Below are 24497 nucleotides of genomic sequence, written 5' to 3' on the forward strand. Positions count from 1 at the left end.
CTGCTTCTTACCCATACATTTAAAATATAAGAAATCTTCAAAACTCTTTACGGTGGCCAACTTACATTTTCAACTCAGTTGACATATCAAAATTACCTTGTCATACTCCATCATAGCCTGCAGGAGTTAGCCTGCGTGCTAGCCCTCAATAATTATGAGCGCGGTAGGACATGCGTCTCTCGGCACGCAGGAAGATTTAGAACATGTCGCCATAATAGGTCAAGACCCTTCGCAGACCTCACGCCCGTTCGCATTGCTCAGGGGTTAAAAATATGAAGGAAAGCTCTTGCCGAAGAGCCAATAAAAAGCTGAGTAGAAGCAGGCTTGACCTTAAGTTATTATGGGAAGACAAAACGCCAAAGGTAATCCCATTCCCTTCAGTGGCTTTATACTTTTTGCCACTGAATTAATCCAGATCTGGAGCTTGTGCAGAGGTTGAATATTAAGGTCTCCCTTTTTTGCGCAAGTGGAAATGACACCAATCTCCAAAAAAAAAACGGGGAAAAAAGGAAAAAAAAAAAACCTAAATCAAACGTACAGAAGGGGAAGTTGGCTGTTTTCCCAAGCAATCTAAAATACAGCCATCAAAATAAGAAGTAAACGGTAAGAACGTTGAATTTTTATTTCTGCTGTCTCAAGAGGGCCACATTAGTAGCCATAGTTTTCCAACACTTCATTCACAGACTTTAGCTCCTCAGCCTTGTTCTGCAAGGCTTTCTGTTTTAGTTTCTGAAAAGAAAAGGAAAGGGAAAGTGTTATGGAACGACTTATACTCTGCTGAGGGGCCAGCCAGCAACATTCAAGATTACCTTGAATATCAACTAGGTAAGACTGTTGGTGGAATGATGAATAATAATAAAATGGGGGCAAGTTAAACAGAGCTTCACTCAACTTACCACTACCCAAGATCTTAGAGCAATTCTCCTCAATATCAGCCATGCATTTCTTAAAAAGTTGGTTCTGGGAATTTGATGTTTTAAACAGTACCCCGTTTGATATTTCTCTTTGTTCTCATTATCTCTCAGTTGAGAATTTATTGTTATAGTTAGGATGAATAGTAGTGCTTCTTCACCACTGAAACTAAAGGAGTTAGATCAGTTGATAAATAGATCTGATTTAATCTGCATCTCACCTCAACTTTCTTCTTGTGTTCATAGTACACAGCAGCTTTGGCTTTACGCTTCTCTTCAAGGGTTTCAAGGACATCCTGAGAACATAGATGCACTGAATTAAAATACATAATTTGTTTCTTTGTGCCTCAACAAATTTAGGGTTAGGAAAGCACAATCTTCAATCTCCATAACTAAATGTAACTCCATCTAAGAATTATTTAAAGCAGTTCATCAACTTGTTCAAACATTAACTGAATACCCATTCCACATAAATACTGTATGTCATGAAACCCTCCAAATTAAGTATTCTGCCCGCTAAACTGCTGGATGGCCCAAGTTGTTGTTTTTGCACTGTATGAATCAGTACTGTTAACACAGGGCACTAGACTCTAAGCTACTTAAACCTCTTTTTACCATAATTGCTTATCAAACATCACACAGTTAATGAAATACCATCAGCGATATTTTTAACAGAAGCAATTTCCCATATTGAGTGGAATTGACTGCATTATTGACCATGAACAGGTTTAGAAGTGTAAATCAACTCCACATTCAGAATTTGATGACTCATGTTACTCTAGGTTCATGCAATGAGTATGAGGGAGTATAAACGTTTAAATGGTGTTACTGTTATACTTTGAAATGTCAAGAGGACAACAAACCTTGTACTTCCAGCCAACCTCATGAGACAGTCTACCCAACACACAGTACTAAAGTATGAAAATACAAAATCAATCACTTAAAGCAAGCAATTATACTTGCTGAGTTCATATCATAATAATAATAACGAATATTTATACAGGATAGCCCTTCAGTGCAAGAGCACTGTTATCAATGGGGTCCTGTCTGAATAACATAACATAAGGATAAAAACTAGAATAAGATAAGAATGACTACGCAACTAACTAAATGCCCTATACAAGAAATTGATCCAAAGACTCCTTAAATAGTACCCTACTGCTAATTTACTTGATTTTTAAAGGTAAAAAATTAAAAGCTGAAGCTCCTAAAAAATAAAAACTTTTCCGAGCAAAGTCAAGTCTCACTTTTGGCAGAGCAACGGTGGTCCTGCTGTTCCTTGTATTAAAATCGTGGGTTAACAATTTCAAATATTCTTTGAAAGGACTACTAGACACATTTGTTGTTTAGAATGCTTAATAAAGACTTTATTATTATTATTAAGTCTAAAAAATATATGAAAACTAGCCAGACAATTAGACCTTTACCAAATTTTGCAAGGGACTCTCATTTCTACAACACTAACCATGCATAAACCTCATTGTTATATAAACATCAATGACACACCAAGTGAGCTTTCGCACAAAAATATATCTTCTGATCACTGTTGCTATGTGAAATGATTTATATGATATAAATATTTCAGATTTTTCAACACTCAAGAGACATTTCATTTCTCTGCACGGCCATGTAATATCCTCTATTTACAGTTCTGCTTAATATGGTGCCCCCTTAATACAGGTTCAACTGTGTTATGATTTTTCCAGACTCCAATTAATATTCCCAAACTTCCCTTGACCTTAACCTATTGACGTCCAGTGGGCCTGTATGCGCCCATGGGGACCCACACCCTTTCTACGCCTTGTGACGTCATCACTTTTAACCCTGGAGTACGAATTTGAGCATGTACTTGAACAGGTTGAAAATATCTTACAAACGATACTAGAATGAGTGCAATTGAGTGAAGGAGATTGGAGAAATAGCCAAAAAACCATGTAACTTTGACCTGAAAATCTGCACAAAAATCTTGTTCCATTACCCACCTACCTTTCTGAGCATGTGGTTTGAAAATAATGCGAAGTTTCTGAAAAATCTCTACACCAAAATCAAGCCTACTAAATTTCCAGCAAGTGAGGAGAAACTTCAGGCAAGGAGAGGGGAAAAAATGGGCAGGAGAAAGTGAGAAAAGTAAAAGTCGTAAGTGGGACATTACTTTTCAACCCAAAAACTGTCGAAATTTTGCTTTCTGCGCGTGCCTGAGATTTTCAGGCTGCCATTTTGCATTTGGATCGAAAGGCTGTCAAGGGGTTTTTGGTAAGTTTGAGCTTTTAAAACCACAACAGTGACCTGAAATCTGCTCGACTAGCTTCAAAACACAGTTTTCCACAAAAGCTGTGGCCATTAATGGGTTAAAGAATTTTGTCTCCTTTTTCCCTGACCATTTCCTGACCTGTGACAACTCACTTTCAGTGCACCAGAGTAACTTACCTTCCTTCCTGGCTTGAGACGGACAACTCTCAGAGCTGAAGGCACCACCATTCTCTTTTCCTACAAAATGATTATAGTAAAAAAACAAACGGATGTCGGATCAACTTGAGCAGCTGGCAATGTATAATTGTAACAACATGGTATAAAAAAAAGGCTGCTTAGGGAAAAAGGGAAAAAAATTCTTAAATTCTTCCACAAATCAAAATACTATAACTTCTCATTTTGTACCACATTAGCCATTTATGACGGCAACAATCGCTATGATAATAATCTTATTTTGGGTAGCATAGAGAAGATAATCCGTCTGGATGTTGACAACATCTTACTGTTATAGGACAGTATGAGCAATGTAACTTACCTTGTCATGCGGAGGAGGCACACCATCAAATACTTTTAGACGGTTCATTGCCTCTGTTCCTCTCTTGTTCTTGTGTGGGATCATTCCTACACAAATACCAGGTATAAGCTCAACTTAAGTATTTGCTAACGCAAATTTTGTATTGTTACTCTGAATAATTCTCTCTATAGCAAGCCAACAAACTATTAATCCATGGATAAAACAGGAGTGACTTTAAAGGTAGTCTTAGTAACCAAAAATGTAAATTTACCTCTTACGGTTCTCCATACAATTCTGCTTGGAGCACGGAAATGAAAAGGTCCCCTGCTTGGTTTGGTGTTAGTTCTCTTGCGAAGGAAATCAAGATACTTCACTGAAAACAAACATCAGGACATAAAGTCAATCATTCTCATAACTTAATAAGAGCAGAATATTCAGATATTTTGACATCATATTTGTTCAAATACTAAATTTGTTCAAATACATAGGGCCAATAGAAATGAATTTTTACTCAAAGCCACTAGCTATGACTGGTGATAAAACATCCTTTTTTCATGCTGTGCACTGCAAAATCCTTTGAAATAGACCTTAGTGGGAATTTTTTTTCCTTTTGTGAATCACTTTCTACTTTGACTTAACAAGCAATCAATTGCCAACTAGGATGATCTTAAGACTGTCCACTATTTTGGCTAACTCTGTCATCTGCTACAAAAAAAATTAGCAAAAAACCCCAGCTATTATGGCATACAAAGCTATTTCATATCAGGGGATACATAGAAGTTATAATGTCCACTCTGTACAACTTAAGAGTTACTGATCAATTTCTAACAGAAACATACGCTGGTGAATTGAGGGTCTTCCTTCTGTTACTTTAAGTTCTATACTGTAAGTTACAGACCAAGTTTTTTCCAATTTGATTATGGCCCAAGAGTGAAGCCCTTAGGCCTTAAATCAGAGCAGAATAAAACAAGGTTTGGTTAACTAGCAATATGGACCTAGAAAATGAGGTTAGTCCGATGTTTATTCTATCTTTGGGTTAAAATAGAGGGGGTAGATTTCAATTCAAACAAACTTTTGAATTTAGTGGGCCTTAGAGTGAAATAAGGCCCACTAAATTCACCATTAGTAGCACACACACTAACTGAGAGACCTAATAACACATTTTATGATGAAGTGTAAAGTATTTAGGACTTGCATAAAAGGGAAGTTAGAGGTGACCTTGAATAGTAGAGTTGGAATCTAGTAACCTGTTTGTGCCCATCTGCTCGTAAGCAAAGAGGATTGTTTCATAGCAAAGACAGTTCCAAACATGCTTCTTTTCAAAAGTTTGCCAACCAAATATATTTGTCGTATAATCTATTGCCATGAGATGATTTGGAGAAAATGCATTGATATTAAAACTATACTCAGAATTACTGTAACGCAAATACAACTTACACTTGTTCCTGAAGAAGCTGCCACTGATGTTTACTTGTTCACAGCGTACAACAACTATTCTTTGCCCTGGGCAAAAAGACACAGGTTTAGTCTGGGAACTCACAATGAAATGTCATTTGTTCTTTGGGTCATTACACAGTAAAATCAATGGACAACGACTCCTACTAAAAATTGAAGTTATCAATCAAAGTTATCGAAATATTTTGGGAGTATGCTTAGAAAGGTGTGCTGAATGAGGTTCCATTATTTGTTGGAAGTATGGGGGTGTAAGTACAATTCTAAATGGAACTGGCAACACCACGGTAGACAAATTTTCTAGAAGATTTGTGAGTACACCAATTGCACACTGTTGACCAGGCAGAAACATGTTTAAGGAATCATTTAAAACAACACTTCATGCAAATAAATTTAACACTTCCTTTCAATCAGTTTTACTTTTCTGGCTTACAATTGCTTACTAAATTTCCAAATATATAACAAAGTAAACTAGTACATGACTCCCACTAGAAAATAGAGAAGTCTAGACATAATTAAGGTTTTCAATCGACTTCAATTGATTTTTACCATGCTCAAAGCCGACAATGACCCTCAGCTGAACAATGTAGTAATATCTTGCCTTGTTTTCAAGACTTGCTTTCGTGAAATATTCACCAAGGTAGCAGAAGTACTCTTAACTGTGGTTGCGAGTACCACTTACCTGTTAGAAGGCTCTTTGCGATCGTGGATGCTAACCGGCCTAACAAATGGCCTGAAGCGTCGATGACAATTGGCTGCAATTGAATATTAGGGCAGTTTCAAATTTATACCCACAAGTTACGGTTAAAATAGCTTTGTTATGATTTACGACAAATTATTTCCCACATGTTCGCCAAAGATTGTTTCTCTAGTAGTGGGTAATTCTCGGGCATTTTGACTTAATATCACAAAAGTAGACCAGTCAATAGAAGAATGAATACAATAGTTAATATACTTCCGTATTAGTTTAATTTAAGAGGCGATCGTAAGGGAGAACATCGTCAATTTATTCTTCGCCTTTACCTTTTCAAACCCCATGTCGGAGCTGCAAAGAGAAAGGCCGACCTACACATGCGAGCCTGATATCAGGGGAGGCCAAACGGAATGGGAAGGGGTGAGCCAGGTCGCAAAGCACAATCTTGGTCACCAGTTTCTTTCATCCAAAAGTGGAATAATTTAATATTTATAAGATGGAAATGACTGAAACATCAACTGGAGGGCGCCTCGCCAACAAAAATATATTAATATCCCATTAAAAAAAAATACAAGGAATGAAATTAGTTTTCCCTGGATTTTCCTTCTCCAACCTGTGACCATCAAACCAAACACATTCTACATAAGTATAAAAGGCCTAATTTTTGCAGTCTGTTTTGAGCACATAACTTAAGTCATATTGCCATCAAGTACACATTTACACAATCACTCACAAAACTTGGTGATGATTCTCAGTTGTAAAATTCTCAACAAAAGCATGGACTAGGGATGGCAATTTCTTGCATTAAAAGAAAAAGAAAAAAAAAACATTCCGTGCACTTTCAAGCTTCAGTGAAGCATTCAGAAAGGGCATATGGTATTTCGTGGACTGGAGTGGACTGGTAATACGCGGACTAGTAAAACGCGGACTAGTAAAATGCAGACTAGTAAAACAAAAAACAATTTTCGTGTTTCTTCCACCGAAAAGCTGAAGTCAATGAGACTCTTTCCACCTAGATACAAGGAGATTTAATGCGACTTTTATTCATCGAATTCCCGCGTTTCTGCCGTGAAATTTACGACGAAAGTGTATTTTAAGATTTTGAACTGCTGCTGAATAAAATTCTTTCTTTGTTAGCCTAAACTTATAAAATCGTTTGTATCTGGCGCATGTCAAACCCATTTGTAGCTTAAAGGTCAAACAAGGACTGTCACTCACTGAATTGGCTCACCATTAAGTCTTGTGATCGCCTTCATATGAAATCGTTTTTTGTTGTTGTTGTTGTTGTTAAGTCCACGTTTTACTAGTCAGCGTTTTACTAGTCAGCATTTTACTAGTCCGCGTTTTACTAGTCCGCGTTTTACTAGTCCGCGTTTTACTAGTCCTCATTTTACTAGTCCGCGTTTTACTAGTCCGCGTTTTACTAGTCCGCGTTTTACTAGTCCGTGTTTCACATTTCTTGGCTGTCTCACATTTCAAAATATTCAAAAGTTGATAAATGATGATACAATTGTAACAAAATCACAAAAAAATAACATCTAATAGATCTATGACATTTATATAAAGTATAAAAGATCAAAACTTGTAGCATGAAGGTAAACAATTCGATCTTTAATTAATAACTCTTTTTGAGTGAATTGAAATTACATTCTGTTTTTTGTCAATTCATACAGCTTTTACAAAGCTTTAAATATTATCAACTGAATATGTATTATTTGCATAGCACAATGATAAGGACTAGTTCACCTAAATTTAAATGTTTTAAGGCCATGTGACAGCTACTTTCTCAAATTTTCTTTTTGTGCTTCCAGATTTACTATCATTGACATCTGAGCCAGAATCACCAGATGTTGAGGAGGCAGAAACTTCCTGCAAAGCAACAAATCAAACAGAAATTATACAATCTGCTTCAAAATTAAATCTTAGCTTTTATGTGGCACACTTTCATCCCCTAAAAACAGATTTTACTAATTACAGCTGTCATCTAAAATTTTAATTCTATCTCCTCAAAAGGCTAAAATTAAAAACTGCCAAATAAATAATTACCCCCTTAGGTTCAATAAATAATCATAAATGTCTAAAAAATAGGTAAAATGATATACTGAGAATTGCTGGTTATTTAAATATGAAGAGTATAGTATGGAGGAAGATTGCTAAGCAATAAATTGTTTTCTAAATAGAATAAGAAAGAAGGTAAGTTTTGAGCCCAATGAAGAAATAGAGAGAGATTTTTTGTCTTGTCACAAGCATGGGACGAAGAAAAAATTTGGAGTCCCCATGAGGAATTGACCTCAGACCTTCGGATTCCACACTCTGATGCTCTACCACTGAGCCGCAGAGACTCTATGGTGAGCATGGCTTGTAAAGAAGTTTTATTGAACTTTGAACTTTTGAAATTTGACCTTTTATTTATTTCACACTATTACTGGAAGTTAATATTTATATGAAAAATAGGAGAGAGAGATAAGAATAAAAGTAATATTTGGCCATAAAGATAAGTTTGAGAGGTGCATGGTGTCCAAAGTAGCAAAAGCTTTCTAGTTGGACACTGTAATGGTCATATAAATAGATAGCAGCTTATAATAAAAGTAAATCAGCAGTAAAGTAAGTAAAATGATAGGTTTTGTTGAACTTCTTAAAAAAATTGAGGCAAAAACGACGAACGGTAAATACATGTCCTGCATACTGCTAGGATAGGCAATGTCAATAATTATATAAATTGCTTGCAATAAATCTTACGACAAGAACTCAATCACTTTGAGATAGGCTTAAAATATCATTTAGAAATTCCTTGGCAAAATGGTTGCAATATATATTCTTTTACCTTTTGTGCCCCTCCATTAAAACTTGAATTTGACTCATTCTTTGACTGTTGATGTTCAAATGATTTGTCAACATGAAGCCCTAAAGTTTTTCTGTTCAGTTTTACCACCTTTGGTTTGATTGATTCATTTTGTGCTCTTCCTTCATGATCAGAAGTAATGTCCATAGTTGGAGATGTTGTATGAATGGATACAGAGTTCACTCCATTGCTAGTTGAGCCAAAAGATTTTGGACTTCTGTTGATTTTAATACTGTTACTGTGCTCTGTTCTTGAGATCTTGATGGGTCTTGTGGTTAATTTTTCATGAGATTTTCTAAAAATTTTGATTGAAAAGTACAATGATGTTAATTCATATCACTATATTTAAGAGGACACAACAATATTAAGTAGCTGAATTTATTTTTCAAAATTTATTTGTACACTTCTAACATAAAATACTGATGTCAAGAGGCTTTTAGCTTGTTTACTGTCCTTCCTTTCATCACCGTGAAGAAATTGAGGTTACCAATTTAATTCCTTTCCCAACTGAATTTACAAGAACTTGAAACTTTTTAATTGCCTAACTTCAACGATGTCTAGTTCCCTGACTAGGGACTTGTTAAGGTCCCTTTCAGTTTCTTCATCTCTTCATATTCTGTCCAAATTTGGTCGCTTACTTACTTACTTGATTATGTCACATATACACGTATGGGAAATGAAAAAAGACATGTAGACACACACACTTACTTCCGGGAAATAAATATTCCTTAGGATGATCTTTAGTAAAGATTTTATCAACAAACTAATGATGTAAATACTGATTAGTATCAGGTTTGAGACAGACGAAAATCAAAACGATAACGCTTTAAAAAAAAAATAAAGATCCTTTCTACCTGCCATACATATTGCACGTTGCCTATCAAAATTTTTCGTTTTAGTCCATCCATCCCCCTGCAAGCACGTCACATCAAAACAAGTGGACTCGATTTTAAGAGAGTTGCACCACACTAAGAATTGATTTGAAAATAATTATTTTGGTACAGAGCTTCTTACCTCTTCGTTGGTCGAATTATTGTCGACGTTTTCCCATTGGAAGCAACAGTTTGTTCACCACAAGGAAGCTGCCGTCTTCTTGCTCGACGAAGTTGATGAAGCCTTTGAGGTAAAGGGGTGACATATTTATAAAAGATCTGGACAAGATCACCTTTTTCTAAACATATAAGATCTTCACGAGGTATAGATCTATCGCACAAAATGTCTAAGAGTCGCTCTCGCGTAAGAACTTCTGGATGATCAAGTTCATTGCTTCCAGAAGGTCTCATCGCGTCCGCCATAATTGAATTATAATCAACATATCTAAACTGATTTCTAATTGGTTTATTAGCCAACTCCTTGTGACCAATCAAAACCTAGTTTAAATGTCGCAACGCCTTAGTTATCGCGATGGTCATTGTTATGACAACTGTGACGTATTGTTCCCTCCAAACAGAATCATTGGCAACGCCATGTTGTTTAGGTGATTTTGAAAACGAGAGAGATTTATTGATCGAGTTTTTAATATCGTAAGGTTATCTCGACCGATATTTCCGCTTCAAATTATTCCTGTTAGTTGAAATCGTTAACCGAGTGTTAAAAACAGTACGAAATGACGGCCGTTGTCGCTCAGAAAGGAGATGGCTCCAGAACGTACACATTTGCAAGTCAACCTCGACCTGTTCAACAAAGAAAAAAATATCGGGATCCACTAACCCAAGAGTAAGTGCTGACGAATCCTTTTACTTGTGAAGTAGTTTACGTATTCTAGTTTCCAGCAAGTATATCTATCGCGAGACACAGATTATAAATAACAATCTTGTCCACCATACATCGATATGTAACAGTGAAAAATCGATTTCAATATCAAACTTCAATTTAATTCAACACGTCTTTTACCGAAAAAACTACTGTTTGCGATATCGACGTGTACCGCAAGATTGCGTGTATCATGTATAGAAAAACAGAGCTTTTCTTGGTATCGCCTCTTAAAATGTAATTCTTAAAAGGTTTAGCCGTAACGAAAGCAATCCATAAATAAACGCAGTATTCACTATTGCTCAGGTACTTTTTATATGTCACGTGTATTAACTTGCCATAGTGTATTGTGATTTTTTATTTGTGAATTAGTTAGGGTGAACACTTGCATATTGAAATTTTAGAAGTAGCGATGACTTTGATTGTTGTAGTCAAATAGACTAAATTCTTTTGTCGCTTTTCAGAAATGAGAGTCCAACACCTTACGGAAATATCATGTACGATCGGAGAATTGTTAGGGGTAACACTTATGCTCAAAAGACTCTACCAGCGGTAAGTTTTTTTGGAATGCAGTGAATCGTTAATATTTGCAGAAGTCTTTAGTTTTTTGTTGCTCCGTTGGATAGAAACTTTAGAAATCTCAGGGGGGGAGGGGGGCAAAAACTATGACAAGATTTTCATATGACCCCATGCATTAATTATGTATAGAGTGTTGCAAAGAAACCTTTATATTTGGTGTTTATGATATGGAATGCATAATTAATGTATGGGGTTATATGGAAATCTTTCTAAAACCATTTAAACATACTTTAGATAACATACAAACCCAAAATAAAATTTTAATTTGTACACCCATGTTACCAACTCACTATGCTAATTCTACCTCTATTGATAATGAACTTGTTTCATCAAGATATCTGTTAAATTCTCTCTGCTGCACACAATAAAAGTCATCCTTAATTATCATTGTTGGTGCAAAAGTGGTAGTCAGTCAAAATTTGAAACGTGCATTTTGTGGTTTACAGACAGCACAACCAGATCCCATAGAAATTCAGAGACAACAAGAAGCAAGGCGGAGAGCTATTGCCAGAAGACGTGCCAAGGCACAGTTGAAACCAAGATCACCAGAGCCTGTTGAAGGAAGGAAACATATTGATGTACAAACTGAGCTTTATTTGGAGGAATTGAGTGACAGAGTTGAAGAAGCTGATGTGGAAACACAGACTGATGCATTTCTTGACAGACCTCCTTCTCCTCTGTTTATACCTGCAAAAAGTGGTGTAGATGTCGCAACTCAAATTTTGGAAGGAGAAGTAGGTTTTCGCTATTTTGGTTACATTCTAGTTGTTGTCTAAGGGGTTTGATTTACCTTACACACACATGATAACTTCTATCATGATCAGTGCTTAGAAGAATCAGAGCATGTAATATACAGTATACTTTACATGAAGTGGTGCATTTGAGATTGTACATTACTCCAAAAATTTTGTGTTTATTTAATGTTTGCTTCATGAGCAGATCACACTATTTTTGACTACAATTTAAAGGAGAAGTAAATGGCAGGGGAAATATCTACAAGGCAATATTTTTTCTTGCTGCCAGTAGAAATTTGTAATTAAAATTAAAAGGTTTCAGTACACCTGTTGCTGAGAGCACTTTGTCTTTGAATTTTCAACTCATTCTAGAATATTGTTTTTTTGTTTCTACAGTTGTTCGATTTTGACATCGAGGTAAAACCAATCCTAGAGGTGCTTGTTGGTAAAACAGTCGAACAGGCTCTTCTAGAAGTGATGGAGGAGGAAGAACTCTCAAATCTTCGAGCCCAACAGAGGCGGTTCAAGGAACTCAGAAATGCTGAACTCGTTGAGACACAAAGATTAGAAGAACAAGAAAGACGGCACAGAGAAGAGAAAGAGCGGAGAATGAAACAACAGGCTGAAGTATTAAGAAAAGAAAGAGAAACTGGTCAAAAAATATCAGCACGTGCCTTTGCTCAGGTGAGTAAAATTTGGGAACTTCACCATTTTGTTACTTATAGTCAGTCTTTCTTTGATAAAGCAGAACAAGAATTTTCCAGGCCTGAACTTAATATTTAAAACTTGATGTTGTTTTTAACAAGAACTGAATCCTAACCGGCAACCCTTTGGTATTTTGGTATTTGCTTTCTTCAATACCATCAATTCAGTTCTTAGCATAGTTATGAATTTCTTTGAATAATCAAGCCGCTTTAAAGTATGATCTGAAATGTGCCTACTAAATTAAGTCATATCTCATCTGAATACGAAATGTTTTGTTTTCTAACATACAGAGTTACCTTGCGGATCTAGTACCTTCTGTGTTTGGTTCACTCAATGAAAATGGATATTTCTACGATCCAGTGGAAAGAGGTAAAGTAAAAAAAAAGAACTTTGGTTACCTCTTTTGTCATTATCATTGGTTGTAAGGCCATTTGTCTTTGGTTGCTGTTCAAAAGGTGCAAGTGATATTTTCAGTAAAGAAATATTTTACCTTTACAGATGTAGAAACATACTTTATGCCATGGTTGTTGGAAAAAGTTGAGGGTGAATTAAATCAAAGTGTTGTCGCAAGAACTGTCCTTGATGGTAAGTACTGATGGATCTTTATCATTTACAATAAATAGTACTGGTGTTTCTAACTTTGCTTGGACAACAGTATCGTCAAACAGTTTAAAATAACTCTTACCATTGAGTAACTTTAATTTTATCCGATTTTTGACCAGCAGTATGGGAATGAATAGAAGTTGAGTGGAGATCATTAGTAATTGTGTTGCTGAAATTTAAAATACATGACATGTGAAGAAAGATTTCACAGCAAAATTTCAGTAAAAGCAAATGATTATAATTAGATTAGAATTAGAAGTTCTTTGTCAAGACATAGAAGAAAGCATTTCAAAAAGGTATTAATTGATTCTTATACTGTCCTATTTTCACTTTCTAGCAATCATTCGAGATGTTGTCAAAAAGCGCTTTGAAGTATATTATAAGCTTGAGGAGACAGGAAGGTTAGCTGTAGAGCAAGAGGCAGCAGCCAGGGCAGCAGAAGAAAGAAAAAAAGCTGAAGAGATTGCAGCCAAAGCAGTAACAGAGGCTAAGGCAGAGGAAGCAGGAGAACAGGGTGACAAGGATGGTGCAGCAGAAGGTGATGGGAGAGAAACAGCTGATAAACCTGAGGAGGATAGTGTTGCTGGAGAGGATGCGGGCAGTGAACAAGCTCCCACTGCTGACACACCAGCTGAATCAGTGCCAAAAGATTCTGAACCTGCAGAAGATGCTGCCGCTGAACAAGATTAAATCTCATTACTGACTGTTCTCAATAATTTGGTCTTTGAAGTTCATCTGCCTCTTGTTAATTTTTGAACATTTCAAATGAGAAACTGGTGTTCTTTTATGAAGAGAATTTCAAATACATGTATATAAACTCTTTTCGTATTTACAAGGTGTTTTGGTACTTTGATAGCCTTTTTTTCTGAAAAGAAACTGTTCTAAGGATAATTACTTTCATAGAGAAAACCACAGCAACTTGTTATGTATATATTAGATCTTACTATTATTCAGTTAATGTTTGAGGGAATGAATGATATGCTTAATATGCAATTAAAAAAAGTAACATTACTGCAAGTTATTCTTGTGACTTGGTTATGCCTTACCATATTTTCTGTAGTTGCAAAACATATATAAAGATGAGCCATTCTATTTCAATCCAAGAAAGCCCATTTTTTAAAGGTTACTTAATTCAAATCATTCTATGATTTTTATATTAATTGCTTGGATGTCTGGAATACAGCTCTAAGTTTCTTTTGATGTGACATTGATATGACATATCCCCTTGTGACATCCCATTGTCACAAGGGGATACAAAAAATTATCAAAAGTCACTAAGGCTTTTTTCTCTATGCATCCTTTCAAGTGACTGAAATAGTTCTTTCCAAAATGTTTGCTTTTAAAGCCTTCTGATAATTTCCAGCCTAGAGGAAACTCTTCAGCAGAACTTTACTATTGATTTTTGATTCACTCCTGTGGATGACAGGGCTTCGTTAAGGTAAAGATCAGCCAGGGATTAAGCATCCAGAGTTACTTGCACTAGATTATGTGATTTGTGGTGTCCATGGTTAATCTTGGTGGGCTGAAACTATAATGTAATTAACAAGATAGAGTTAGTGTCTACAACATTTTCCTCAGTTTGCTTTGCTACATTTCCTCGATGACCCACAAAATTTCAATAAAAAATGTTATGAGAGAATCTTTCTTTTTAAACCCTTGTCACCTGACCTATTTTCCCGCTTCACAAAGTCGAGGCAATTACCTAAATACCAACGATAACGAATATTTTTTATGAAAAAATGTTTACACGACCGAAAATGCAAATAAATTTTTATGTAAAACCTTGAGTCAGGAGACAATATGAAAACATTTTGAAGAACTAATATACAACACTGAATTAATTTCAATCACCAGTTTCCATCCATTTATCAGGATGGTATATTTATTAAACAACTTGATCCTATCAATAATTACTATTTAATATTTGCTAATTTTCCATTTCTAAGTAGCCTGCCGCACAGTCACTCTTTAGGAAGCCAACACTCGTGTGTAGTTAGGACCAAAGAGTGTCTAAGTGGAAAGGCTACTTTCAAGGTAGGTGTAGTATAATTTGAAAATATTTGAATAATATTCGAATTAATTAATAAATATTTTTGAATTTGTGAGATGACTTTACTTTTGGATGAGTTACAGATGAAAGAAAGGTATCAAGGCTGACCTGTTATACACTGAAACTCAGGTTGATAAGACAAGTTAAGGGCTTGATCACATGTAGCTGAGTAAATTATGTAGTGGTATTTCATAATGACAAAGATTCTGACAATTGAGACACTGAAACCTTTTGTTGAGATTACAAGAAGAAAAGAAAAAGGTACAAAGCAGACTAGCTTTGTTAATTTTTTTTTGTTATTAGTATCCAAATTGTATCCAAAGCAAATGACTAAATTTCATTTTATTGATCAAGTCTGACCCCCAATATTGATGGTACATCATATACCTTCACTTTTAGACTTCACATCTCTTAATATACCCAGCTTAAATTATCTGTGAAATATCACCCAAGTTTGAACCCTGCATTAGAAATTATGAACATTCAAGGTACTCCCCAACACAGAATTCCGAGTGGAAGAAATGTTGATCTCTGACAGAAGTAGAGACAAATTTGCCAGTTGAAGACTCTACAAAGGAGAACTCTAGATTTTTAACCATCTGCATAGTACACATTTTCAATCAGAAAGCCTTTATACACATTTAGCCCACCAGGTGGTACGTAAATATGCTCAAATGTCAAATGACTGGTACAGCCCCACTCAGGCAATCCTGTGGAAAACCATAAGGACTACTGATGAGTGAATATCTGAACAGTTTCAGGAGTGCCATGACAAAAAAGGCCAACTAGTCCCTGCACTTTCACAAATCTGATACATTTTCCAAGAACATAATGTAAAAGGTGGAGTTAACCTTAAAAGAAAAAAGTCTAAAATGAGAAGATAGATTGCATTTTTCAATGAAATCTGACTCCAAGAGATAAACCTCTTTTGTAGCCATCCAGCATGTGCCCATCTTACATAAATTAATGTAACCTTCAAACATGATTTCAAATTTTTTAAAAACTTGGTGTTCATATGATGAAATAGCTAATGAATGAATCTGGTTGGGCCACATGAGGAAATTTTTGGCACTCAGTCATGATACAAAGACTTCTTGATCTCAAGCCAAATACTTTCCTGTCTGGCCCTTCAGTGAGTTAACAAGTGCATAATATTTCTCCTCAGGTAATCATCTTATCTGTTTTTTTTTTTTTTCAAAGTTCTTTTCCAGTTCTTTAACTCTCAGAAAGACAGTTTCCCTTCAGATGTCCATTGTCAAGCAATTATTTCTATGAAACATGAAGACTGTTCTTGACAAATCTTCTGGCAACTGTCTTGTACACAGATGAATGGAGAAATGAAAATTGCTTTTCACTGTCTATGCACTTCCTAATGTCCACAAAGCCAGTGTTATGTTGGCTGCCAGCAACAGAGTTCCTAGCGTGAGAATGATATTACACAACATGTTCCTCTGATCTTCATTTGGTATAAATGATGTAAGTGTGTGGTCCACAAGAGCAAATAATGCCCACTGACCATCCAGTGAATAACAAGGAACCATGTTAAGCAATGCTAAAGCACCAGATAAAGAAACCAAATATCTTCATGAAGTCAAGGAAACACTCTTGTTGCATCATGCATATTATACAGAACAGCGACAAATTCAGAGCTGAAAACAATAAATTGACAGTAATACTAACAACTGCATTTCAGTACAAACTAAATTTCATGAAACTGAGTGATTACTGAGTTCTGTGCCACTCCTGGCAAGAGAAGAAACTGCAATAAGATCACCTCCCAGAACATCAACTTTTGTGTTCTGGACATGTACTGTAATTTTACTTCAATAGATACAATTTTCCAAGAAAATAAATCCAGTTAAATAAAACCTCTTTTTGCACTAAACAAATTAGCAAAAGGTTTTTGTATTATTTGAGAAACAGATATGAAAACATTGAGAATGAAGCCCTACTAAAAGTTTTTGGGGTGTTTCAGTATTCAGTGGGTTTCTAATCACCTTTCTCTATCTATTCTCAGAATCTTTAAATTTGAGACTTCTCTGACTACTTTTTCTACAGACATGCTTCTTCACCTTGGAAGCCGTTAAATGTTGGAACAGTTCACCCAATCATGCACAAAAAAGCCATATTACAATTTTGAGTGATATGTTGAAAAGGATACATTAAAAACATCTCTAGCATGTTTGGAATTTCCATGGGAAGAAGATAACTTCGAGGTAGATAATTGATCACTCCAACTGAAAGTAAATAAGACAAAACCTCAGAATAAGTACTCTTTCATGCCCTAAGCTAAGGCTACAAAATATCAGCTTTAGAAACTCTTTATGGCTGTCAATTTACTTCATAAACTCAGTTGATAGAACCAAACATAGTTAGTAGAGGAGACTATGAACCAAATAATCTTGTAATATCCCCCACCAATTCAGCATCGCAGTTTCTTTGGAAATCAACCCCCTTTTTTTGCCAGATAACCATCTACAAGGGGGGCATGGCGGTCTATTAGAAACCACAAAACTGTAGAAAAATCATCCAAAACTGCAAAGCCACAAAAAAATTGGATCAAAATGGAAAACTGTATGCAAAACCAATAAATTTTCACATCCCAGTTATCAAATCCCTAATCAATGTGATGGGGTGGTGACAAGTAGAGCCTACAGAGTAAACTAGAATAATTAAAATTAAGTATTTGTAAATGATATGGACTTGGCTGAAACTCTTGCATTAGTGGAGGTAGATCACAGAGAAACTGAAACCCAAATAGGTAAAACCAAAAACCACATTGAATACCAAATCCAAAAATTGTATTTGACAAAAACCAAATGCCAAAAAACAGAAAATCCGCAAACTGCAAAGAACACCAAAACCCAAAAACCAAAAAAACCAATCAAAAAAATGGCAAAAACCACAAAACTGAAAATCCCAATACTCCTGTCATCGACCAAAATAATTCATTGACTTGTCTGATTGATGTAATCAAAACCTGGAATGAAAGTTAATAAAAGTGCAAATTTATCATGTACTTCTCAAAGATGCTCTTTATTAATGAAATGCTTCCTTTACATTACTTGTGTACTGAAGGAGTAAAGGGTCACCAACATACAGCACATCTGCACCCTTGCTTCGTATGATTCTCAAAAGACGACTGGAGTTATCCAGAGATGGATGAGCACAAACTTTATCACCTGTTATATTGATGAAGTTTCAAAATAAATACCAGTAGCAATAATTTGACTTCACTAAAATGACTCTTTCATTACACCTATACCGCATGTGTGCAAATCAAGAAGGCATATCAAATGTAAAGCGTTCAATTTCATGATTTCATTAAAATGATGACATAATTGATTCTCCTTAGTTTGCAGAATTCTTTGTTCTCCTTGTTTCTAATTGATAATTAATTGGTAATAGGAAGTTATTGATTTCAAGGTCAGCTAAGCCTTGACACAAACCTGGCCCATCACAGTCTGTTGGTAGGCTGCAAAGTTGTCTGGATTGCATTGTGCTTCTTGCTGGGAGACATGCATGACCCTGTGATGTAATGAAGCAGAACTGTATGACTCAGACCAGTGTTACTCTTAGAAAGATTCAGAGAAAAAGAGGAAATGAGGCAAAGAGTGGCAGATCAAAGAACCTGTAGCATTGATGCAAAGGAAAGCAAGCTAAGATAGAATCTGAAGGATGGAAGGATGGAGGGAGTGAGAGAGGAACAAAGAAAAAAAGAAATGGAGAAACATAAAATGAAAATAAAAAAGGAAGGAAAGGAGAGAAGGTGATGCAAAGAGGGAGAAAGAGAGCAACACCTGGATGGAAGAGAAAGGAAAAGAAAGCAAGGAAAGGCAGGATTTGATTTACCTTTGAGTGGCTCAGAGACTGATAATTAAAACAGAACCTTGATGATGTTGAATTCTGACAGCAGTCATAGACTCCTCCACTGAATATTGCACCTTATAATATATCAAGCAAAGTACAAAGTTCCAGTGTTAGAGTGCAGAGTTGCTAACCAGCAAAAAGTTTTTTTTTTATGAATTAGGAAACTACTATCTGGCCTAACTACCTGGGATACTCTGCAGCTAGCACTGCTCCTTTAACTCATGGAATTAGGGGTAAAAAATTGTAATCAGCAAAAGAAAATACTGAAAATGATCAAAACTACAGAGCAGACCTAAAGTCAGTTTAACTCTCTCCTTCCCCATGATTTTTTCAGTATTTTTTGTGTCATGGATGCCTCTCCACTCAGGGAGAGAATGACCACCAGGGTACCCAATGAGCTGCCTGGTGGGTGGAGTGGGGGAGTGGGGGAGGGGGGAAGGGGGAGGGGCCAAGGGAGGGAAACCTAGAACATGCATTCCAAGGGGAGTAACTGTAACACTTCAAGATCTTTGTACCTTTAGAAGAGTTCTTCCTGATGATGGTCAGCATATCTGTGCAGTAACCATGTTGGGGTGACCTGAGTGTTTTACTTATGCAACTGTTCCAATCCTCTTTGTTATACACCTGACATCCATATAGTGACAAGACAGTGTCACCACGTGTTATACTACCATGCACTGGGGATTCCTAAAGGAGAAAAAAATTAAAAAAAATTATTTTGTGGCCAATCCACCTTGGCTATCAAAAATTACATTACACTTTGGTGTCACACACACATGCATTCTGATGCGCCTAGTTCACCTCAGTGTAACATGTCTAAATAAAGTATTGTTGTTGTTGTTGTTGTTATAATTGTGTTGTTAAAACAAGTAAAAAATAGAGTATGATGAAAATAAAGATGTTTTTTCTATCTTGTCCTAAGGCTGAAAGAAAGAAACAAATTCTGAGTCCCCATTAAGATTCCCAACTCAATCTCTGTAACACAAGGGCTTTTGTTTGCTTATACTTACTTTTAAAACATTCAATACCACAGCACCCTGACCAGTTGCATAAATGGGAACCAACAAAGAAGGTAGAGACCACAGTAACACCAGACCTATTATCACAAGCACAGAATTATGCCAAACGCCAGCACAATAGATCCTCAGTTGACGCAATGGAGAGATGACAGTCAAATGTTCAGTGTACAGATCTACAAAGGCACCAGGGTAAACAGCCATGAAGAACATTCCAAATCCATTCACACGCACTTGTTCCCTGCAGGAGAGGTGAGCGAAATGTTTTGTTTACAAGAATGATAGAAAATGGGAGTTGAAGGGTTTAAAATTAAAAGATACACAAAATGCACAGGGCAAAGTATTGGAAAGTGTGGCCCTGCCACACTGTACAATGGGTCTCCCTAAAAAGTTATCGTGGGATTTGCCACTTGAGCTTCAGCGCCAACAAGAGCCTGTTTGCTGGCAAAAGAACTGTGGGCTACACACCTGACAGCAGAAATAGCATGTCCAAATTCATGGAAAACACCACTGACTGTCAATGTGACGAGATAGTACAACACTTGACTCCAAGGTACATTCACTCCTGGCATCTATGAAATACGTAAAAATACCATCAGATGCAAACATCGCCCATGTCCCTATTTTGCCTCCCATTTGGGGTAGGAGACATTAATTTCCCACACAAGAGATTACTGTGTGATGGATGTCCCTCCACTGGGTTGGGATGGGTGGGAAGGTGGACTAGCTCGAATGGTTCGTATGTTCCCTTCTAGTCCTTCCCCACTGCAAAATTGATGCAGTGAAAATGGAATAAATTAAAATTAAAAATAAATTAAATAAATAAAATTAAAATTAAATCAAATTATTTAGCCATTTGAAATGTGATGACTGAAATATTTAACCATTCACTCCCAGGAGCATAATTTCTCCTTACAATATCAATGCAACATGAACCCTTTAATACCCAGAAGTGATTAACATGTAACTTCTCCCTATAATATTCATACATTATCCAGCAGACAGGTAATGAGAATACTTAAAGTTATCAAGTAGAAGTTGTTATCTTGATCTAACACCAAATTCTTGCAACTAATTAACAGCAAAATGTACGGCAGCTAGAGGGGAGAATTAACAATCAGATCTCTCGAGTTAAAGAGTTAAGCAGCCAAGTAATGAGAATAGCAAAAAAAAGTAACTAAAGGAAGGTATAAATCATTTGATCCAACACCAAATTCTCAGAACAAACTTTATAAGTAATGTATGGCTGACAGTAAAGAGAATTTCCATCCAGGTGTTAGGAGTACAAGCCTAGAGTTAGATTGTACTCTGAGGAAGACTTCTGCTCAGTTTATCAAAATGTTAGTTAATCTCAATGCTAGTAGCCCTTTTCAAACTTCTCTAGCCTATACAATCACACTACACAATCAGCTATAATTTTTTCTTGAACAAAAGCTCATCTTTCAAACCGGCAGTCTACAACCCACAGGTATCAACAAACGCTTTTCATTCCACTAATTTATTTGTGTTTTTCTCGTTGCCATGTTCCCACCAATCACGTAGCTCCTTTTTCTGCCTTTAAAAGCACACACAACTCACAATTCCCCCTATTCACTCCGACGAAGGGCTAACGCTTGAAACGTCAGCTTTTATAATCGTAACGGTGGCCAATTTACCATTTCAACTTTGTTGATATATTCAAATAATTTTTTCTTGTTATTTTAACAGTTTTATTTAAGATTAGGTAGATGTTTAGCAAGACTCCAGATCAAGCTCTGATCACAGTCAATGGTTATTATAACTGAGTGCTTGTCCAGTGCAAATAACAATATGGAATAATGATAACATTTTTGCACCAGCAATCAGAAGTCTTAATTGGCTGAATCTATTTTCCACTAGAATTTTTTTCATTATACCAAAGAAATCCACCCACCACTGGAGTTAACACTTGCTCTGGTGCATCTTTGGCAAAGGCTTTGTACAAAGTGAGACAAAGGATGACAACGGAAGCAAACATCAACAGTACACCAACTACAACTCCCACAGAAAACCACACATGCAATAAATAAGGGTGCATCTTTCCAAATCTGACAAATGATCTGTTAAAGCTTGTGGTGTACCAGCGCACTTGACATATTGACAAAGAAATACCATTATTTTCCAGAAACTCTTTATATCTTCGCGAGTATTTTCTATAATTCTGAAACACAAAAGAGAAAAAAATCAGGCGATATGAGTTCCACTACTTACCAAAATTATCAAATGACAACTACCCTGATATGCATTGCCATCAAAAATTTTACCTTCTCAGGAATGTGCATACCACTTTGTCATAAAACATTTTTTATTTCTTAGTTGACTAGGAAGGTTACAATTTAACTACATTTCCTCCTCAGACTGTGGTACCTATTCAGGGGTGGTGCATATTAACTCCACTCATTAACTCCTTCACTCCAAATGTGGCATTTGTTTAAGGGAGGCCACAATTAGTCAAGGGTGGTGCTAATTCTAATAAAGAAAGTATGCCTATTACAGCAGTGTTAAATATCACTTGGAACGGACAAAAATGGAAAGAAAATTTATGTGAACAGCCTCAGGCATGGGAAATTGTCCAAGTTTCAATTTGGCATCTGATTGTTTGAGACACTGGCATAAGTCTGCTTGGCCTATTGGAAGAACAGCAATGCAAAACCAAAGAAATCCTGGAATTGAAAAAATTGCTCAGAGAGTTAGACTCTAAGCCAGCTTTTAGATCTGTTTAATTTTTTTCTTTATTGATACTCCTGTTCCCTATATCCCCTACACCCTAGGACCCATATGCATATTCTCCAAACTGTTCTCTATACATTTCCTAAGGTGCTAGCAAGGAGAATTTGTTTAACAATCAAGAGCTTCTTTGGTTGGTGATCACAACCCTTACTCTTGTGACCTCAATGTATGATTCAAAGGTGATATGGTAAGGAGAAATTAGATGCTAGTCACTCTTGGAGGGGGTGGGGGGGGGGGGGGAGGTAAAGGGTTAAAAAGAAACCCAGCGATTAAGAGCGCCTGGCCCTGGAAGGAAAGACGAGTTACCTTCAATAGTTTCAAGATCAAATTGTCTATTTGAAGGTGCTATGAGTTATAATGTTGTCGTTTCATGTAATGACTGATCAAGCTCACTAAACTTACCTTTAGTAAAGCATTAGAAATGAATAAAATGGTCCAAAAACCAATTATCAAAACAACGCTCGACATAAGAGCAATGTTCCCTATGTCTCGCAGTGTCTTGCAAACCTCCAGTTATTACTCTTCATGAATAAAAATAAACTGTGTTTTCTCGTTTATACTGCATGGACCAAAAATACGACTTATGAAGTGTATTTTCTTCAGAAAAACTTCCAATCAATGGCAAAATCTCCTGACTGGAAACTGTGATTCTGCCCGATTTTTTCCTGCTAACGATCGGTAATCCCCCTTTTCACAGCAGTCGTACATGCGGTCTGACTATTTGTGGTAGAATTATAGTCCAAAGAAAGTTACGAGGTTCGTTGTTCAAACATCTTGTAAACTTCTCAGGAAATATTCTAAACCCAGTCACATAGCTTTCGATGCTATCCCACATATATACAGCCTATCCACACAGCAACTGAACCTCAAGAAAGATTAATGATCACAATTCGTACCATTGTAATCAAGCCAAAAATAAATGTCTACTTGGTTTCCAGTTTCCGCTCTTTTTCGCGGTCTAACCGCACGTCCATATTGAGTCCCTCATGGGAGGGGTGGGTGAATAAAATTTTGAACATCAAAATTTGTTTTCCACGTAAAAAGTCGCTTGAGATTTGAGATAATAGACATTAGGAGATTGTTCGTATCTCAAATAAGATTGAAAGTTCTTAAAATGTCGATACTGTGTGTATCCTGTAATTTGGGTACTATCGACTGACTTGATAATTAGGGCCACCGTAAAGAGTTTCATTGCTGACTTTTCAAGCCAAAATTACCTTGTCACTCCCACCGACGCAGCTACAGTTTCTTTAGAAACTGTCCTTTATTCAGCTGCGTGTATTCTGGTTGGAGCCTCGTCATTCCCTCCAGGGAACCTGTGACTTCGAATGGCTTCCGATCCGTTATCACTTCACGATTAGGCAAAAAATGAACCCACGGTTGTGGTCCATTGAAATAATAAATCCAAAGCAATCTAGCAAATGTCAGACTCTTCTTGGAACTTGAATTATGAATAAAGGCATAAAGGCGAGAGCTATGGGAAAACTGTCTTTGAGTATCTCTAGGGAGCGAAGGGGTATGGAAAAAAGGAACTTTAACCTTGAAATAGGTGGCACGCAAGGGAGGTACTTTCCATCTGATTGATTAAGTGCCCTAAACAGCGTTCTTTGCAACAACATGCTAGCGTTTGGAAGTTTAATTTGCACGTTGTTTTACCTCATTACGAAATATCGAGATATGTCTACAAAGGTTACTTTGTGAAAGTGTTATTTTCTGAGGCCATTTGCGCTAACAATAGAAAATAATTTGGACGGTCTATCGGCACCATCCCATCGTT

General features: G+C 36.4%; 4 protein-coding genes across 5 annotated transcripts; 1 reads left to right on the top strand and 3 right to left on the bottom strand.

Moving 5' to 3' along the window:
* Positions 1 to 597: 597 nt before the first annotated feature.
* LOC111323896 (large ribosomal subunit protein uL13) lies at positions 598 to 6237 on the bottom strand. Its single transcript, XM_022927345.2, has 9 exons — positions 6151 to 6237; positions 5810 to 5882; positions 5113 to 5178; positions 3947 to 4048; positions 3697 to 3782; positions 3339 to 3398; positions 1775 to 1822; positions 1133 to 1207; positions 598 to 729 (listed from the first exon to the last, which is right to left on the bottom strand). Exons 1-9 carry the CDS (start codon positions 6163 to 6165, stop codon positions 649 to 651), a joined length of 606 nt encoding a protein of 201 aa, XP_022783080.1. The 5' UTR covers positions 6166 to 6237; the 3' UTR covers positions 598 to 648.
* A 1174-nt stretch (positions 6238 to 7411) lies between these two features.
* Positions 7412 to 9991, bottom strand: LOC111323767 (uncharacterized). The gene is made up of 3 exons (XM_022927198.2): positions 9678 to 9991; positions 8646 to 8958; positions 7412 to 7690 (listed from the first exon to the last, which is right to left on the bottom strand). Exons 1-3 carry the CDS (start codon positions 9956 to 9958, stop codon positions 7583 to 7585), a joined length of 702 nt encoding a protein of 233 aa, XP_022782933.2. The 5' UTR covers positions 9959 to 9991; the 3' UTR covers positions 7412 to 7582.
* Positions 9992 to 10089: 98 nt separating this feature from the next.
* Positions 10090 to 16670, top strand: LOC111323031 (radial spoke head protein 3 homolog B). Its single transcript, XM_022926306.2, has 7 exons — positions 10090 to 10379; positions 10880 to 10967; positions 11441 to 11728; positions 12125 to 12412; positions 12724 to 12802; positions 12932 to 13018; positions 13374 to 16670. The coding sequence occupies exons 1-7, from the start codon at positions 10270 to 10272 to the stop codon at positions 13724 to 13726; spliced, it is 1293 nt and encodes a 430-aa protein (XP_022782041.1). The 5' UTR covers positions 10090 to 10269; the 3' UTR covers positions 13727 to 16670.
* On the bottom strand, positions 14874 to 23633 carry LOC111323017 (membrane-bound transcription factor site-2 protease). 2 transcript variants are annotated; one of them, XM_022926286.2, is made up of 10 exons: positions 23123 to 23633; positions 21885 to 22151; positions 20441 to 20544; positions 19967 to 20213; positions 19472 to 19643; positions 18939 to 19030; positions 18536 to 18614; positions 18152 to 18268; positions 17248 to 17323; positions 14874 to 16667 (listed from the first exon to the last, which is right to left on the bottom strand). In XM_022926286.2, the coding sequence occupies exons 1-10, from the start codon at positions 23186 to 23188 to the stop codon at positions 16445 to 16447; spliced, it is 1443 nt and encodes a 480-aa protein (XP_022782021.1). In that variant the 5' UTR covers positions 23189 to 23633; the 3' UTR covers positions 14874 to 16444. The 2 variants fall into 2 exon arrangements, with proteins under 2 accessions (XP_022782021.1, XP_022782029.1); XM_022926294.2 differs by lacking the exon at positions 14874 to 16667 and having other exon boundaries at positions 18107 to 18268; positions 23123 to 23632.
* Between the last annotated feature and the right edge of the window lie 864 nt (positions 23634 to 24497).

Source organism: Stylophora pistillata, chromosome 8, assembly GCF_964205215.1.
Source record: "Stylophora pistillata chromosome 8, jaStyPist1.2, whole genome shotgun sequence".
NCBI lineage: Eukaryota > Metazoa > Cnidaria > Anthozoa > Scleractinia > Pocilloporidae > Stylophora > Stylophora pistillata.